The sequence below is a fragment of the Micrasema longulum genome, unplaced genomic scaffold (assembly GCF_059751315.1).
Source record: "Micrasema longulum isolate JH-2025_06_02 unplaced genomic scaffold, ASM5975131v1 h1tg000453l, whole genome shotgun sequence".
In the NCBI taxonomy this organism is placed as follows: domain Eukaryota; kingdom Metazoa; phylum Arthropoda; class Insecta; order Trichoptera; family Brachycentridae; genus Micrasema; species Micrasema longulum.
The window spans coordinates 527,830-544,964 of NW_028277652.1; the positions used below are offsets into that span (position 1 = coordinate 527,830).

General features: G+C 31.6%; 2 protein-coding genes across 2 annotated transcripts in view; both read left to right on the forward strand.

Annotated features, from left to right (window-relative positions):
- Positions 1-6,708, forward strand: part of LOC148281483 (agrin-like) — a 198,568-nt gene extending 191,860 nt beyond the window's left edge. The window contains exons 12-16 of the mRNA XM_088226646.1: positions 167-313; positions 2,193-2,681; positions 2,896-3,631; positions 4,553-4,830; positions 6,595-6,708. Coding sequence (XP_088082772.1) covers positions 167-313; positions 2,193-2,681; positions 2,896-3,631; positions 4,553-4,814 — 1,634 coding nt within the window. The 3' untranslated portion in view covers positions 4,815-4,830; positions 6,595-6,708. The remainder of the gene's footprint in view (positions 1-166; positions 314-2,192; positions 2,682-2,895; positions 3,632-4,552; positions 4,831-6,594) is intronic.
- Positions 6,191-14,521, forward strand: LOC148281484 (pikachurin-like). Its single transcript, XM_088226647.1, has 5 exons — positions 6,191-6,755; positions 8,000-8,249; positions 9,753-9,917; positions 11,458-11,829; positions 14,013-14,521. The coding sequence occupies exons 1-5, from the start codon at positions 6,617-6,619 to the stop codon at positions 14,086-14,088; spliced, it is 1,002 nt and encodes a 333-aa protein (XP_088082773.1). The 5' UTR covers positions 6,191-6,616; the 3' UTR covers positions 14,089-14,521.
- Positions 14,522-17,135: the final 2,614 nt, after the last annotated feature.

The following is a 17,135-nucleotide window of genomic DNA, read 5'->3' on the forward strand; positions in this document are numbered from 1 at the left end:
GTTCCAATAATATTTGTTTGGTTTTGGATATTATAATATTTGATAAAACCTGTTTTTCATATAAACTGTTTTTCATATAAACGGTTTTTCATACAAACTGTTTTTCATACAAACTGTTTTTCATACAAACTGTTTTTTATATAAACTATTTATAATTTATTTTCAGCTTGCGGGTGCTCAATGTTTGGCTCCGTTCGCGAAGATTGTGAACAGATGACCGGGCGCTGCGTGTGTAAGCCGGGAATACAGGGCCAGAAGTGTACCATCTGCACGAGTCATGATAAGATACTTGGACCTAATGGCTGCTTCTCACGTGAGTAACTAATATATCCCATTATCAAAAGAAATCCAATCTTAAAAGAAGCCTAAAAATAATTCAAGAAAAATGGTCAAAAATTATTTTAATCTATTCTGAACAAAAATACCCCTTAACATGAGTTGAAGTGCTGTTTATAAAATATTTTTAATTGCTGAAAGATGTGTACGATAATAAAAGTAAAACTAGTTTAGTTCTAATACTCGTTTTCAATTTTTCATTTTAGTTTTATATGTTATAATTTTATCCGTATCTATCTGTTAGGCATTTTTCAATACTAGAGGTTCATTTTTTTAAATCCATTACCAAAAACAACCTGTGCATATAATCTGAAAGTTTAACTTGTTTTGTTGCCATTTTAATATTTTGAAACTGAAAATTTACGCCTTCAAAATAACTTTAAAAAGGATTTTAAAAGTATTATTATTTTCATACATTAACACGAAAATCTCTCCTCCACTTTGTTTCCTCACCTCTGATCTTCTTGCAATGCTCTTCTTTTGTTTTCCTGTATGTTTAATTATTTTATTTTAAGTCATGATTATTTTATTTCAATGAATGCGTGTTTTATTGTTAAAACTTATTTCTGTAATTTTTCCTAACAACATGTAAAAAGTAAGATATGAGAAATTCGTAAAAATGAAATGTTGAACACTCAAATTTTTAAAAGTTTTGAGAGGGTACGTAATTAAATTTTTATGGATATGAATCGATTCCAATAGCAAATTTACAAAGTTCGATAGTACATATGTTTTTTAAAATACCTTAATTAAATATTTTCACAAATGATTGAAATTAAAGAATATATTGTTGTCGTAAAATAAAAAAATATTTGATAAAATAGTACATAGAAAATTGAGATACGAGTATTTATGATTGAATGCGTTTGAGAAGTGGTATTTAAATATGACAATAACTAGTAAATACAGCCAGATGTAGATAGGTTGTGAATAGATGTCTGTGACAGACAGTGAATAACAGAACTTGCTTTAGAAATATTTGCATTGTATGATTCTACGTATAGTATTTGATTCAGTTTAAAAGCTTCGCAGAACTAAGATGCAAGACACAGAAATTAAGCTAAAAAATAACTACATTGAAATATTGTCGCACTCAACTAAATGATAAGTTTGATTGATGTTGGGTAAAAAATAAAATTATATTGCATTTATTTTTATTTTATTTTATTATTTTTTCACGCCCATAAGGCTTTTATATACATGAAAGTTTTACAAAATATAAGTTTATAAACAACATTAAATTTTAAAAATACAATATAAAGCAACAAAAGATAGAACGGTGTTAAGAAGTAAAGTTGGTATAAAAAAAGAACATAAGTATATAAACAACATAGATTTTTGAAAAAAAAAACAAAATATAAAGAAATAAAATATAGGAACAGTGTTAAGAAGTATAGTTGGTATAAAAATAAAAAGATGAGTGTATTAACAACATAAATTTAAAAAAAATACAATATACTGTAATAAAATATAGAACTGTGTTTAAAAGTTAAGTTGGTTTTAAAAAAATTAAACCAATATATATATATTTCTATTTTTTTTAATAAGCTAAAGAAATACAATTAAAGGTTTAAAGCAGCTAGGTACATAATGTTATAAAATACAATATGAACAGAATATTAAGTCCTATTTGATAAGGAACATATACATTGATATTTAAAATTTACAAGACTCACGCTAAAGACATCGATGTTGTTAGCATATTGGTTCGCGAGTACATGCATTTAAAAAAGAAAAAAGCCTGTTAGCATTAATCAAATTAAATGCGATTGACACGAACATAGTTTTATACGTCGTTTGCTAGTTTTGTATACAAATTGAGTAACAAATAAAGCTGCTGGAATTTCTTCTTTCAGCTGATGTTGTCCATCTTCCACCGACGAGCTGCAAAGATCTGAACTGTTATTTTGGGGCTGTGTGCGCGGAGCGAGGAGGCCTAGCTGTATGTGAGTGTGCGCCCACACAGTGCCCTCCCGAATCCATGGACACGCTCATGGTTTGCGGAAGTGACGGACAAACATACACGTCGGAGTGCCACTTGCGACTGCAGGCTTGCAGAACTCAAACTGACATAGTCGTCCAAGCGTTTGGAATCTGCAGAGAAGAGACAGGCACTGGAACTGACTGGCCAATCAGGAGGTACACGCCGATGCACTATACTCAACCCGATGAAGGAAATGTACACATATCAAAAAGCACCAGGCATTTGCTTGTTCCCGAGCACCGCTTGTTGAATCAGTATAGAGAAAATGAAAATTTGATGACGTACCACAAGACCGCTTTAGGAGCTGAAATCGCTTTGAATGTTAACAACTATTTAGGAAAAAGTACAGGACATGATGCAAGTAAGTTAAATAAAAAAATATTTGAATTATCATTCTAATTTCAAATGATAAATTTAATTTGTAAACTATTGACAATTGTTTTATTTGCGCCTGAATGTAGGCAAATAATATTACAAAAAAGATAAACATATTGCAGAAAAAAACTCAGTAGGCGTATGCTTTCATTGTACCATCTTGTTAATTAGCATTATTTTTAAGGATTGATTTTTTCCAGGTGTTAAATCTTATTCAACGTCTCGGACAACCCTTGGAACGATTACAGCACTCATCGGTGACCTCTGTTCGAGCAATATTGAGTGTCTTATACTGAACACGCGCTGCGTCAAGGGAGCTTGTATTTGTGCTCCAGGATTTGCTCCCTCTACCAATCGTCAAGAGTGCTTGGAACCAACTGGCTTAGTACAACCCAAACAGGACTTGGCTTGCAATAAGTCACCCTGCCACTATTCCAGTACTTGCGTCAATCTTCCAGATAGTGGATTCACGTGCTTATGTGAACCTCATTCCACGGGGAGACTTTGCGAGTTTAGAGTAACAGTTCAACATTTTGACGTTCCATCATTCGATGGTCATGCTTATTTAACAATGAAACCGCTTTCTGCATATCATAAGTTCAATATTGAACTAGAATTCACGGCTTTCGCAGATAACGGAATTCTCTTGTATAACCAGCAAAAACAGGATGGATCCGGAGATTTCATATCATTAGCAATTGTAAATGGTCATATCGAGATGAGATATAATTTGGGAGACGGGATAGTTAGTGTGATGACTCCTGATGCTATTCAAATGGACAGAAGACATAGACTGACAGCTAAAAGGTACCACAGGGATGGTATGCTGAAGCTTGATGATGGAGAGGATACAGTCGGACAGTCTAGAGGAACCTTAAAAGCGTTGGATTTAGTTGATCATGCGTACGTAGGATACGTACCGACTAATTTTTCAAGGTAATTTATGAAGCTTTTAAAACATTAAAAAAAAATTGTCATATATTGTGTCGTATAAAAAAACTTATATTTTTCAATTAATTTTTATTATGCCCGAGAAAAATTGGTTTTAAAATAGCATTCATAATTCAATATGAGAGTAGTTTCTAAGAATTAAATTGATAATTTGATTAAAAAAAAATATAAATAATAATAAAAAACCCTTAATATTTACTAAGCTTGCCTATATAATCTAACTTTTTTCTACTTCTAAAACTTTGCTTTTTTAAAGAAAATAATAATAAAAAAGCTCTTATTAATTTATTAACGGCCGTAGCCAATTTGTAATAAATTGTAAACCATGATTATGGTGAAATGATGAGAGCGTTTGTCGAGAGGTCTCGGGTCTGATTCCCGACATGGTTGATTTGAAATATTTATTGCAAAGGGTGTTCTTACACAATAATATTTCATACTCCTTGGACTGGTTTTAAAAGTGGTTCTACACTGCAATATTTCAGTGTTCCTAGAGTGGCACCTGAAGCGCAAGACTGATCATTTTACCTTCATGTAACAAAATGATCAAGATACGCTGCAATTGAAATATCAATGCAGTGCCCCATGCACCATTAGGTGCGGGAAGGTAATGATGGATAACCTAGTTCAAAAGTAATAAAATATAAGATACGAGTACATATTTATAATGATGATACGAGTATAACGATCAATAACGAAGAGTTATTTAATAAAACGATTTTTTTTATATATTTATGTTATTTTGGTTTGTACATACTTAATTTTATACACGGTTAGGTACTGTAACAACAAAAATATACTTTAAAAAATTACCCGTGGAGCCATCCAATACATTTTTCATCTAAATATAAAATGACTATTAAAAAGCAAAAAAAACTAACGTATTTTTCAACAACAAAAAATTAGAGTATTCGAGAACATCGGGATACGGCAGGGGTTCATTGGCTGCATTCACCGCCTGAAGATTGGTCGCACGCTGGTGTACCCCCGCGCGGCGGCCGCGCGGTCCGCCGGCGCGGCTGGCCGCGTGGCGGGCGGGCCCGCCGCTGCGGCCGGCTCGACTGTCGTGGCGGGAGACGTGCTGTACGACGCGAAAACGTGCGGGAATGCACGGACAATCCGTGCGGAAGTATGCCGTGCTTTAATGGCGGGACGTGTCATGCTCTAGACCGCGAATTTTACAGGTAGATATTTTTTGTTCACCTTTTTCATTTAAATAATATCATATTTATTGAATTTCATTTGACTTTTTAGTAAACATTCACATAAATTATTTAAATTCCGCTCAACACTAATTGACCGTAGTTATGTAAAAAGCAGCCAGCCACAGAAAAGTGAAACTGAGATAAAAGTTCCTTTATGAAACGTGTGAATAATCAACTCCACAACAGGTGGAATGACTTTGACTTTGATAAATAATAAACAATGAATACATTTTTTTTTCATATGACAAACAATACTTTAATTACGTTTTAGACTAGTTTGATGGTATTTAAAGTACTCTTAGATTTTTTCCACTTTTTTGTTTTTCAAATTGAGAAATGCCAGTTTTGAGGTCGACAATATTTTCTAAGGGTGATAATTACATTTTTTTGTAGAAAAGCAGTCTACCAGTTTTTAGCAAAACAAAGAATTGACCTTACCTACACCCGATAACATCAACATCTCACTTTTTTTAAATTGTGGACCAGCTGCTTTTTGCATAACAACGTTAAATTTTTCTCTCATATGATCTTTAAAAATCATAAGTTTTTGATTAAATATAAAAACAATTTTTTTTTATTATTGTACCGACTCGTTGAAACTATTTGAATAGTTTAGAAATGAATTTTACGTGTTGTTTCTTTGTTGATTTTGTTGAACTTTTTGATAATTTTATAATTTTTTTCAAAGTAAATCCATTATGTCTTATTTTGAGTATTTATAAATTTGAAATAAAACAATTAACCTTTCTCACATTTATTATAATTTATATTTAACAAAAACATAATTCCATAGGTATCACCAAATTGGTGGGTTTTTCATTTTTTTTAATTATTTATATATTGGAGTTGCTTTATTATTTACCTTGCTTACAAGGTTTATATTTCATATATTGGATTTTTCTGCAATTAAATTTCTTAAAATTTATCTCAACTATTGGGATCAGGAGGGGTATATTAATGTGGGCTAATCAGGAACTTCTCAGAATTTGCTCACGTGGTGTTTTGGTGGGTTTGGGTAAGTAGGAAGTAATTGGCTTTTAAAATATACTTATTTGTTTGCATTAAACTGATTTTTTTTGTGTTAAGGTTTTAAGAAAATAAAAAATTCTACTTATTTGAGAAAAATCCCCAAATAATATTTTTGTGTACTAGAATCATTAAAATAAATCTATATAAATGCCAAATATTAGAAATTATTTAAAATTCAAGTAACGAAAATGTATCAATAATTGATGTTTATTAAATATCTTCGAGAGAATTATGGGAAAAGATTTTTTTCTAAAAAATCAAATATTTTGTTTATTTGCATTAATTAAAATATAATGATGACTAAGTACCTCATTTTTGAAGATTATTAAGACCAAATTTTTAGATATCAATTAATTACGATTCTTAACAGTAAATAGTGAAAGTGGTGTATGGTAGTTATCAGCGAGTTTACCGACCATGCAATTTGTTTTGGTTTATGTGAAATATTCATTGGAAAGGTTTTTTTTACATTATAATATTTCACAGCCCCTGGACTGGCACCTGAAGCGAAAGACTGATTATTTTACCTTCATATTTCAAAAAATGATCAAGATACGCTGTTTTTGGTATACTAATGCAATGTCCTATGCACTATTAGGTGCGAAAATGGAAATATAAACGGAAAAAGTAGGAAATAAATAAAGGGGTATAAAAAATGATGTGATTATACCTAGATAAAGAAATATTATTTTAAGTATTTGTTGCTATTTTTAGATGCGCTTGCTTGGATGGTTTTATGGGGGACTTTTGTGAAATCGTTCTTGATCCTTGTTCTTCTGGACCGTGTGAAAATGGGACAACATGTGTACCAGATGGCATATCTTTCCGTTGCATTTGTGCAAAAGGAGATGACTCATTTGATGATTGTATTTTGGGTAAGATCTGGAAAAATTTATTGCCAACTATTACCACTATTGTTTCGTCGTACAAAATATGAATTGTGAAAAAAAATGGTCTAAAATATGTAAGATAGTTAATAAAAAACATGTCAGCAAAATTATTTGGTAGATTAATAATAACTTATCATGTATGATACGGTTTTACATTAAAAATTGTTTCCCATTAAATATAATCCAACGGATTATAAATGACGGTGATTCGGGATCGGTGATCAGGAAGCGTAAGACTATTTTGATTTCCCTCATGCAACAAAAAAATTATGGAGGTAAGCTGCGGTTAATATAAAAGTGCAGTGCCCTATGCGCCATTAGGTGCAAATAGGCAAATTTTGATAATTTTTTGTTTCTTTAAAACGCATTTAATAGTAATTAAATTTATTCCAGTAAAATGGCTAAATAGCGCAAAGCCAATTCTAGCAGATAAAACAAAAACATATTTCATTATAATAAAAGAAAAATCTCAAAAAATATGTAAATTATATTAATTAAAATTTAAGAAGTTTCAAACTCCATAAAAATTGAAACAAAAGTACAAAATAAAAATGAATAAAAATAACCAACTTGTGAGGAAAAAAAAACATTGAAAATAAAAAAAACAATTGAATGATTTTTTGCATGAAATATATTTAAATCATTAAATTATCTTCTATTATGTCTTTATGGTGGTCTCCGCATTTCTAGCCATCGCTCAAACAGGGGTGAATGAATCCACCCTGAAGTTGCTTGGAGAAGCTTGTTGTTGAAGGTTTTCAGGCGTTCCCGGTTCATATTACACGCTAAAATGAAGTATTTGTCCATTATTTACGACGGACATTCTGCTTAGATTTTACGCATCGAATAATACAATAACTACATAATGAATATTTTAAATCAAACATATATTTTCAATAACAAATGAAAAAAAAAAATTTACATTAATTTTGAAATTCTTATACCCGTTGAAAGAGGTTTCAATAATTTCAAAGGTTTTGTAAAATGCTAAAATATCGATAAATGTTTACTTAATTATTGATATGGGTGGAAAACTCTCACAAAAACCTAAATCATGTCTATTTACAATGTTACGGTGTTAAAACTACGAGGCACGAATCTGACTTGTAAGGTAGAACGCGAGTTGGAAATCAACAGAGTCCTAAAAGCTGTGGGCATCATATGCTTCAACTAGAGTGGAAGTATGATGGTTTTTATATCTCGATTAAAGAAAACATTTCAATTTCCAGATATGACAAAAAAAGAGCCTTCCGCTATACCTCAATTTACTGGGTCCAGTTACATTCTGCTTCCTCGTCCAGCTGGGCTGGCTAAGTCCTTCAAGATGGAGATTTGGTTCCTCGCCAAGAAGAACAATGGTCTGCTGCTGTACAGTTCCCAGGGTATCTCCCGCTCCAAGGGAGACTTTATATCAGTAAACTTGGTGGATGGAAGAGTGCAGTTTAGGTTTAACCTTGGAAGTGGAGTTGCAAGCGTTACGTAAGTATCTTTAAATTAAATTATATTTATATTTTTAACAATTAAATAGTAAGTTACCCCTTTGTAAAAAAATTGTATTGTTGTGTCAAAATATAAAACTAAGATGAAGCGTATATACTTGAATTTGAATTGGGTTGTGGTTTCATAGCTAGTGTCCCGGACTCACGGCTCAAAGGTCCGTGGTTTAAATATCACTCTACCCCAACTTGATTCCCATTTTCTAATAGTAAGTTATTTACAAATCGTTGAAAATGGACCTAAAAATGAAATATTTGTGTAAATCAAAAGAACGCAAATATGTATTTTAACAATTTGCAGTGTAAGAAGCAACTCTTAGTATTTGATACCGGGGGATATTATAAACTTAAAATACATTAACATTTTTTTTTTTTTTTTTACGTAATTTTCCGTCAAATCGTTGGTGCGTTTGTCTTGTATGCAAGAAGTTTTGGGTTTAATTTTCGACTCGGTTGGCGTGTTATATTTATTTACAAATGTGTTTTTACATTAGAATACTTCACAGTCCCAGAACTTGCACCTCTAACCTTTATTTAACAAAACAAAAAAGGTTTACGAATGCAGCGCCATATGCACTTTAAGGTGCAAAAAGGGAAAAAAAGGGTTCTTATTATTAAAAAAGTAGGTATAATTGACAAAAAAAATACGTAATAACTAAAAAGAACCAAATAACAAAAAAACGAATTGCCTTCTATGTAACGCAAATAACAGATATTTTTGCTAGGGCCCAAAACAGCAAAATTCTGAGTTTTGAGAACAGGTGTCTCATAAAGAGACAAACTAAACTAAACTTTTTAATAATTAAAAAAACGAATGGCCCACTTAAAAAAATGAATGGCCGTCTTAAGAACCTAAACCACGTTTGTCTTCTTTACAAGGCATCAGATTCTCGACGTCCCGAACGTCCGCTACGGACTGTTTGACTGTTTATCGGCAGGGCAGAGCTACAAGACGCGAACCTGACTTGAGAGGACGACAGATATGCCTGAAGGCTCTTTGTGGACACCATATGCTCCAACTAGGGAAGCGACTTAGAATGATCATAATGATGATGAAAAATAACCTACCTACAAAATATTTTTGACTGAGAAAGACAGGACTTGTTTGTCAGTTAATATTCAATTAACTGATGTACAACTATTTTTTTTTTAAACCGAATATGTCCATACATGAAATATAAAAACGCAGATATGCACGGATTATGTATATAATACGCATGGGTTATTTAAAAATGTATTATTAATCTAGAGTCATATTGTTTGTTCTCATCTTGTCATTTTCATGGATTGGAATAAAAACATTTAATGATGTGACTAATTTTCATAAAAACAAAAGTCAAAATACAAAAAAAATATTTCAGTTTTTCCAGAGTTTTAAAATATTTTCTAACATAATTAAAATCAGTTCTCAAATGTTTCAAGTTTTCCGGGGCATAATTATTCTTAATGGAACGATCAGGTAAACTGTTTCGTTATCTCATTCCAGGTCGACGGAAGGCATAACTCTGGAGACGTGGCACAGAGTGAAGATACGCAGGAGCGGACGTGACGGAATCGTCCAGCTGGATAACTCTACTATAGCTAGAGGTTCCGCGCCGGGAACACTGACGGAACTTAACCTCGAGCAACCCTTGTATTTAGGATTTATCCCGTAAGAAAAACATTCAAAATAAAATTGCAAAAATCAGTATCGACGGTAAGAAAGCAAAATGAATAAAATGAGTTTTAAATATCACATCTTTCTTATTATATTGAATTTATTCAAAACATTAAAAAATGTAATACGGATGTTATTAAAACTAGTAGAGCTATGAAGTATAATTTAAAAAATTCCACTAGAAATGATTCATTCGAAAGAAAATAATCAAATGCATTCAATTAATACATTTATTCGAATGAGAGTCCGAATGACGTCATTCTTTCGAATGAAATAGTAATTGAATTGATGACTGAATACAAAAAAAAAATGTATTTACGAATGCATTTATTGAATGTTGTATTTGATTTTGTATTGTATGTACCTATATATTGAATGTAGCAATTGATTCAATTTTTTTAAGCCCGTTAAACCTAACTACTGCCTGTCTCTATTATCGGAAATGAACGATTCATTTAATAAATTGAAATCATTTGATTACTTTATTTATTATTTTACTCATCATTCGATAAGTAAATTCATTCGATTATTTTTACACCTAATTTTAATTTTAACCTTTGTAAAATTATATCCAAATTTATGTGACATAACTGCGTTGATACGATAAACTCCGTACAATAAACGCAAACATGTTCACATACAAAATTGAATTCCATATTCACATAGACACGTATGTTACAAAATAGATGGAGTTCATTTAAGATAAGAGTATACACCTTTGTTTTGTGTCCTAGCACGTCTGCCAGATCTTTAACCTAAAAAAAATATCGTAAAATTACAATTGAAGATATTTTAATATCCATCCATACTGTTATTATAAATGGTAAAGTGCGTTTGCCTGTTTATTTGTGTTTTTGTCACGTCGCAACGGAGATAACGATTGACGTAATTTTTTGCATAGAGCTGGTTGAAGAAATGAAAAGTGAAATAAGTTACTTTCATCTCGAAAAAAATATTACTCCCTCAGGAAAATTGTTAGTGGAAAATTAATATAAAAACAAAATTACGACGCATCGTATAATAAAAAATAATAAAAAATATTGTCTTTTTATGCATTGCGATAGTTGGAGAGCCGGTAAATTGATACATGCTACTTTTTTAACCAATAAAAAGATATCATTCCATTGGGATTTTTTTTATTGCTAAATAACAAAACTATCGCATTAACGGATTTCTCTATAGCTGATGCTATATTGCGTGATTGCAAGCGAAGTTGCTGGTAAAAACTAGTTAGATCATAAATTAACGTTAACGACTAGCATTCCATATTCACTTTTCAAAAATGTCATTCGTTTTTTTTTTAAAAGAAATATGCATAAAATGTAACCATAGTGATTGATAAAATTATAGATTTTTATTCTTTACACATTCCATATAAAGTATTTTCATTATAAGAATGACTCGTTTTAAAGAGTTCTTTACAATGCTTTTTTTCTTTCACAAGTCACTTAAACATTATGTTATATAAAATTATTTAAGAAAGGCATTTAATTTTTCAGAAGTATATTCATTTTTATCGTATATATTTTAACAGTTCTTGGATGAAGGTGCATCGCTTATCCGGCGTCACTTCCGGCTTCCTCGGCGCCATGCAGCGCGTGGTCATAAACGGCAAATCGCTCAAGATCCTCAGCCACAAGACCATGTGCATGTTTAGTGGACAGCACCAGAAACCTCACGGCAAGCAGGTAGCCTGCTCCAGCCCTGGCATCACCAAGTACAAGGGTCCGCCGTGCTTCAAAGACACTTGCTCTGGACATGGAATCTGCGTCCCCGTGCTCGGAGACTTTCATTGCCAGTGCGAGGAAGGGTGGACCGGAGAGACGTGCGAAGTCAAAGAAAAGGCGCATGAAAATGATGTGGATTCCAGGATTTTCAACCATAATCCGAGGAAGAATAAACAAAGGTAATGTGATAAGAAAAAGCTTATTCACAAAAAGCTACTTTCTAAGATAAACTATTTTGAAATGGTAATATCAATTATCGTCATCTTCCTATCTGCACACATTGGTGCATCAGGGTCTAGTACTGGTTTATAACAGGATAAACTAATAGTTTAGTGACCTTTAATTGTATGTAATTTTCGAAAAAAAAACAACAGAGATGAAGTTATTAAGAACATTAATCTCTAAGCGTTTATAGCCCGGATTAAGTTATTGTTTTACACACATAATTAATTATGGATAACTTATATAGCGCCATTTTCGTAATAAAATACCTCAAGGGCACTTTACATGGTGATTCTATTGTTAAGTTAATTTAATTGAAGCTTTTAAATTTGTAATTGATTTATTCAAATGATTTAGAGAACAAGTGGGTTTTAAGTTTTTTCCGAAACATCACTTCACTTTCACAGCCTCGCACCTCTGCTGGGAGAGCATTCCATGCCATAGGGCCTGCGACCGCAAATGCGCGTTCACCAAATTTAGTGCGCTGTTTGCGTAGAGGTATAGTAACTTTTCCTCTCGCCGTAGACGTAGCTGATCTAAGCGTGAGACGCCTGTCAGCTAGTTCATCTGGAATGCATAGTTCCCTTAGATATTCCGGAGCCGAGTTGTGCAGTGACTTATACATAAGCCAACAGAGTTTGTATTCGACCCTCTGTGGAAAACGTAGCCAGTGTAGTTCCCGAAGTAGTGAAGTGATATGACTGAACTTAGAGATTCCGAAAATAAGTCTCGCTGCGGCATTCAATACAGATTGTAGGCGAGTCATTTTGTTCATTGGTAGACCTGCATAGATACCATTACAATAATCGACTCTAGACACTACAAACGCATTTATTAATTGACGGGCGGCATCAACCGGCAAATTTTTGCGTATGCATTTAATTTGTCTCAGCTGGTAGAAGCATGAACTTATCGTTCTACTAATTTGAGCGTCAAGAGATAGGTCAGAATTGAGTAAAACTCCCAGTAGTTTAACGGTGGGTAAAGCGGTATATAGGTATGCATGGTTTGAATATTACTTTCAATAATGGAAGATGTCGCTAGTTTCTCCATAATATATTGTTTACTAATATGCATGGGAATGCAATAATCAAATCAAGCAAACCTACATAAATATTAAAAATGTGTTGTACGTGAATATGGAAGTTGACTTCCTGTAGGCAGAATGGTGAATGTTATAACGTGTAAAATAATTGCTTAATCCAGCCGATTGGATAATGTTTTTCCATGACTTTCATATTCAAAACAGATTCATTTCTGTTGAAAAATATGAAACATTTATATCGATTCTACTAAGAAGAAACCCAAAATACTGTTTGTTTATTTATGTTTTTAAATGCAACGATGTGAAACGTTGATTTAATTACAACTTGGACCTTTTTTTTCTTGCGACATTTTAACAATCGTGTGGCTGTGGTCACTGTCATGTAAACGAGTCTAAATAGGATATAAGACTTTAAATATCTCTTTTATTTATTTAAATGATAAAGTTGCGTTTTTTGTTATCTTTAAATGTATAAATAAACATCAATTTTGGAAAATAAATTGTATCTAAATATGCAAGATTTTAATATAAAAAATATTTATCGTTACTATGCCAAGTATAATGATATGAAGAAAAGTGCCGCCAATGCCACAATAAATTTGTTGAACTGTATAAAAAAGAACACGAAAAAATAACTTATAACAAAGAGAACAAAAACGCTGTTCTATGGCCGGTGTTAGTGTAAGAAACACAAAAACAAAATAACGAATTCGTTCAATCAGTCAGTTATTAGCGGTAAACAGAAGTGTGCGCTAGTTGTATGACCGGAGTATTTATGATTTTTAATTTATTTTGCTACAACAGGCTTAAATTATATTATCATTTTTACAAAACATGAAAAAGTAATTATTAAATTGGTCTCTACGTTTTTTTTAAATGTCCAAATTTCAGAATTGTCCATCTTTTGCTTTAGGTAACGCAATGTTACTTCACTGCGCGTAAGAGGTTTCTTTAGCCCAGCCTTTTAAGAGTCAATGTTGAACAGTTGTAATATCAAATAAATGGCCTGGATTTTCCATAATATAATATATTACATGTAAGTGTTTTTAAAAAAAAATTTTATTCGGTTTTAATTGTTGTTTTTTCTATTTTTAGGAATCAAATAAGTATCGGAAGCGAAGACATATTATCAATAATTGATGGAGAAGAGGGAATTGAAGACACAAGCTGATAATCTGATAACCAATACAGAAAGGATATTATTACCGACACATTGATATCTACATTGTAGCTCTCAATTTAATCAAGGACCTGATTTCCAAAAAAATGCAACTAGAAAAAATACAGGTTAAAAAAAATTATTTTTTTTACGTGCATCGCATTTTTCCCGCATTTAAATCGAAGACGTTAAAAAGACTTTTCGTAATGTTTGGTATAAATTGTGAATATTTCAATCATCATTGGTTATTTTTTTGTTTTACCAAAAAAATGTGTAATTACTAAATTAAATAAATATATTGGAATTAGAGTAAATTGTAAAAGAAAACCATTTATTATATTGTATAAAATAGCGTATTAAAGTGTTGTTACCGAAGAAATACTATTTGAAAAAATGTTCATTGCCAATAGAAAGTATTATTTGTCCAATAAAAATAGAGAACCTTTACATTTTGCATTTTTGTACTATCCTTTTCCTCCATGATTAATAAATTAAAGATACTATGGCAAAACACAAACAGTCGCATTAACCAATAATTCATTTATTAGGACAGCAAAAAGAATAATTAAAACTTAATGGGTGGAACATCGGGTTCATATATCAAATAAAATAAGTTTTAATAAAATGTTAAATAAATTTTCACTTAAAATGACTGAAAAAAAATAGTAACAATGTTGATTTTTAACTATTAAGTATAAACACACGTTGCGTCCGTTTTATTTAATGAAGAAAACACGTGGACACAAAAAAAAAATAGAGCAAATTAGTTAATGCATAAATATTTTTAAGATTTTGTTAATATTTTTAAAACCATTGATGACGGATTAAAGAATATACTCAAAAACGTTTCAGCATACTAAAATCAGAACAACAATTTCAGATTTGCGCCATTATAATCTCTCAGATTGCCAAATATATCCTTTGATTCCTCTTTCAAACATATAGATTTTGTGTATTATGCAATTAAAATCCATAACCTACTTCCACTGTCTATGTAAACGATTAGAAATGAGAAATTGTTCTAAAAGGCTATAAAAAATGGATAGTGGAGCTGGGTAGAAATAAAATGGATTGCTTCATTCGCTCTAAGCAATGTTGAATAAACTGCTTCACAAATGTACAGTTTATATTATGTTTTTTTTTTTAATTTCATTGTAAGTTATTTAGTACAACTAATATAGGTGTACTAAAATGAAAAATCAACTTTAATACGTAATGCATAAAACTTTCAGAAGGTTTTGTTAAGTACTACTACTACTACTACTACTACTACCATCACGCCATTTCCCCGTAGGGGTAGGCAGAGAGAATGGACCGCCACACACGTCTATCCTGGCATACACTCCTAGCCTCTTCCACATTCATACACCTTGTCATACATGCCCTTCGGTTCTGTCTGCTTTTGACATGACCAGACTTAAGATTTTGGTTTATCTGATCATGCCACGTCTTCCTTGGTCGTCCTCGTCTAACGTTGCCGTGCGTTAAGTATCTCTGTATATTAAGTTTTTTTGTTTATTCACTTTGAATAAAAACACTTTCAAAAAGTATATTGTTAAGTGTTCTTGGCACGGGTAACCCCCGTGAGGTCACATTATTTTATTATTAATCTTTGTTTATTATAGAAAAAAGAAAAAATTATAGGTCCATTTTGTCGGAGACCGTTTTCTTGTTTGTTTACTCTCAATCGTTCCTGTTACTTTCAGTTTTTTAATATTCTTATTAATAAAACGTATTTCCGAAACATAATAGAATCATATTTGTATACAAACAATTTCTGGATGATGAATAGTTCCTTGATGTGTCTAGCAGTCCACGATATGTAGCATCAACTTCAGCTCCACATTTCAAAACAATGTATATTTTTTACCAAAAGAACCATAATTAAAATATTAAAAGAGAACATTTTTGAGAAGCGAACATGAAAGTCTAGGCATTTACAGGACTCATGACCTATCAGTGGCTGGTTTATGTGGCCAATTTACACCTACATATGTAAAATTGTTGATTCAATCAATTGGTCTTAAGTCTGGTAGGGAAATAATTCAATCAGTTGAATCTCTTCCGCATCAAAAAAGGTTTCTTCTGCCCTATGCATCATTAGCAGCCGATAAAGACGTAATGGTGATTTTTACATTCAAATTAATCTCTCTACGGATAAAATCATGATTAAAATATATTTAAACCGATATAAAGAATATTACTTTAAATAAAATATGGAACTATTTATAATAAATAATATTTTATAAAGGTCAAATATTATATTGTTAGCATTATGCTGTCATTTTACATATTATGCTTGAGGTCATGAATTAGATTCCAGGTCAACATCACTGAATAGGGATTATTAATATATTTATAGATCTGTGGTCGGCATTCGGTATTTTTGACTGCAATATTTCATTGTCTCTGGACTTCCATCTGAAGCGTATGACCAATCACTTTATCTTGCTGTAACAGGTGATGATTTTATCGATGCAGTGCCATATGCATCATGAGGTGCATTTCTCTGGATTTCTGGAACAAGTTTGTATCTAGATATTTACGAAAATTTAGATTTCTTAATAAATGGGATCAAATAATATTGACCTAAAAAGAAAATTAAAATATTTTTTATTATTTGTTTTTATGAAAAAACGAAAGAAATATTTTTTATAATATAAAGCTGAAGGTTTATTGACAAAACCCCGAGGGGTCGATGACGATGATGATGAGTCATAGTATATTTTGTTGTGAAATTGCAACAATATGTTTTTTCTCTGGCCTAAGTAGATATGGTATGGGTAAGAAGGTTTCTTTAAATGTGTATTCTATACTTTGATTGATACTGAATTAAAGCTGTATTCTTTCAAAAACGTTTCAAATTATTTACTCTGTAAGAAAACAAATCCAATCAATAACATGTATCTAATAAACGTTGCTAATTGCCATATCGTATCAAAACGTTGATTTTATATTTTAGTGCAATTATGGCAAAGGTTTATTTGTGGGATTTGCGTGTTAGTTTATTTGGTTCCTGACGAAGAGACGGGTACTTATCAAAACCAGTCGTCATAAAA

Coding starts and splice junctions, on each gene's coding strand:
- LOC148281484 (XM_088226647.1), top strand. CDS start 6,617: ATGGGGGACTTTTGTGAAATCGTTCTTGATCCTTGTTCTTCTGGACCG. Junction 6,756..7,999: donor ATTTGATGATTGTATTTTGG/GTAAGATCTGGA, acceptor TTCAATTTCCAG/ATATGACAAAAAAAGAGCCT. Junction 9,918..11,457: donor TTGTATTTAGGATTTATCCC/GTAAGAAAAACA, acceptor ATATTTTAACAG/TTCTTGGATGAAGGTGCATC.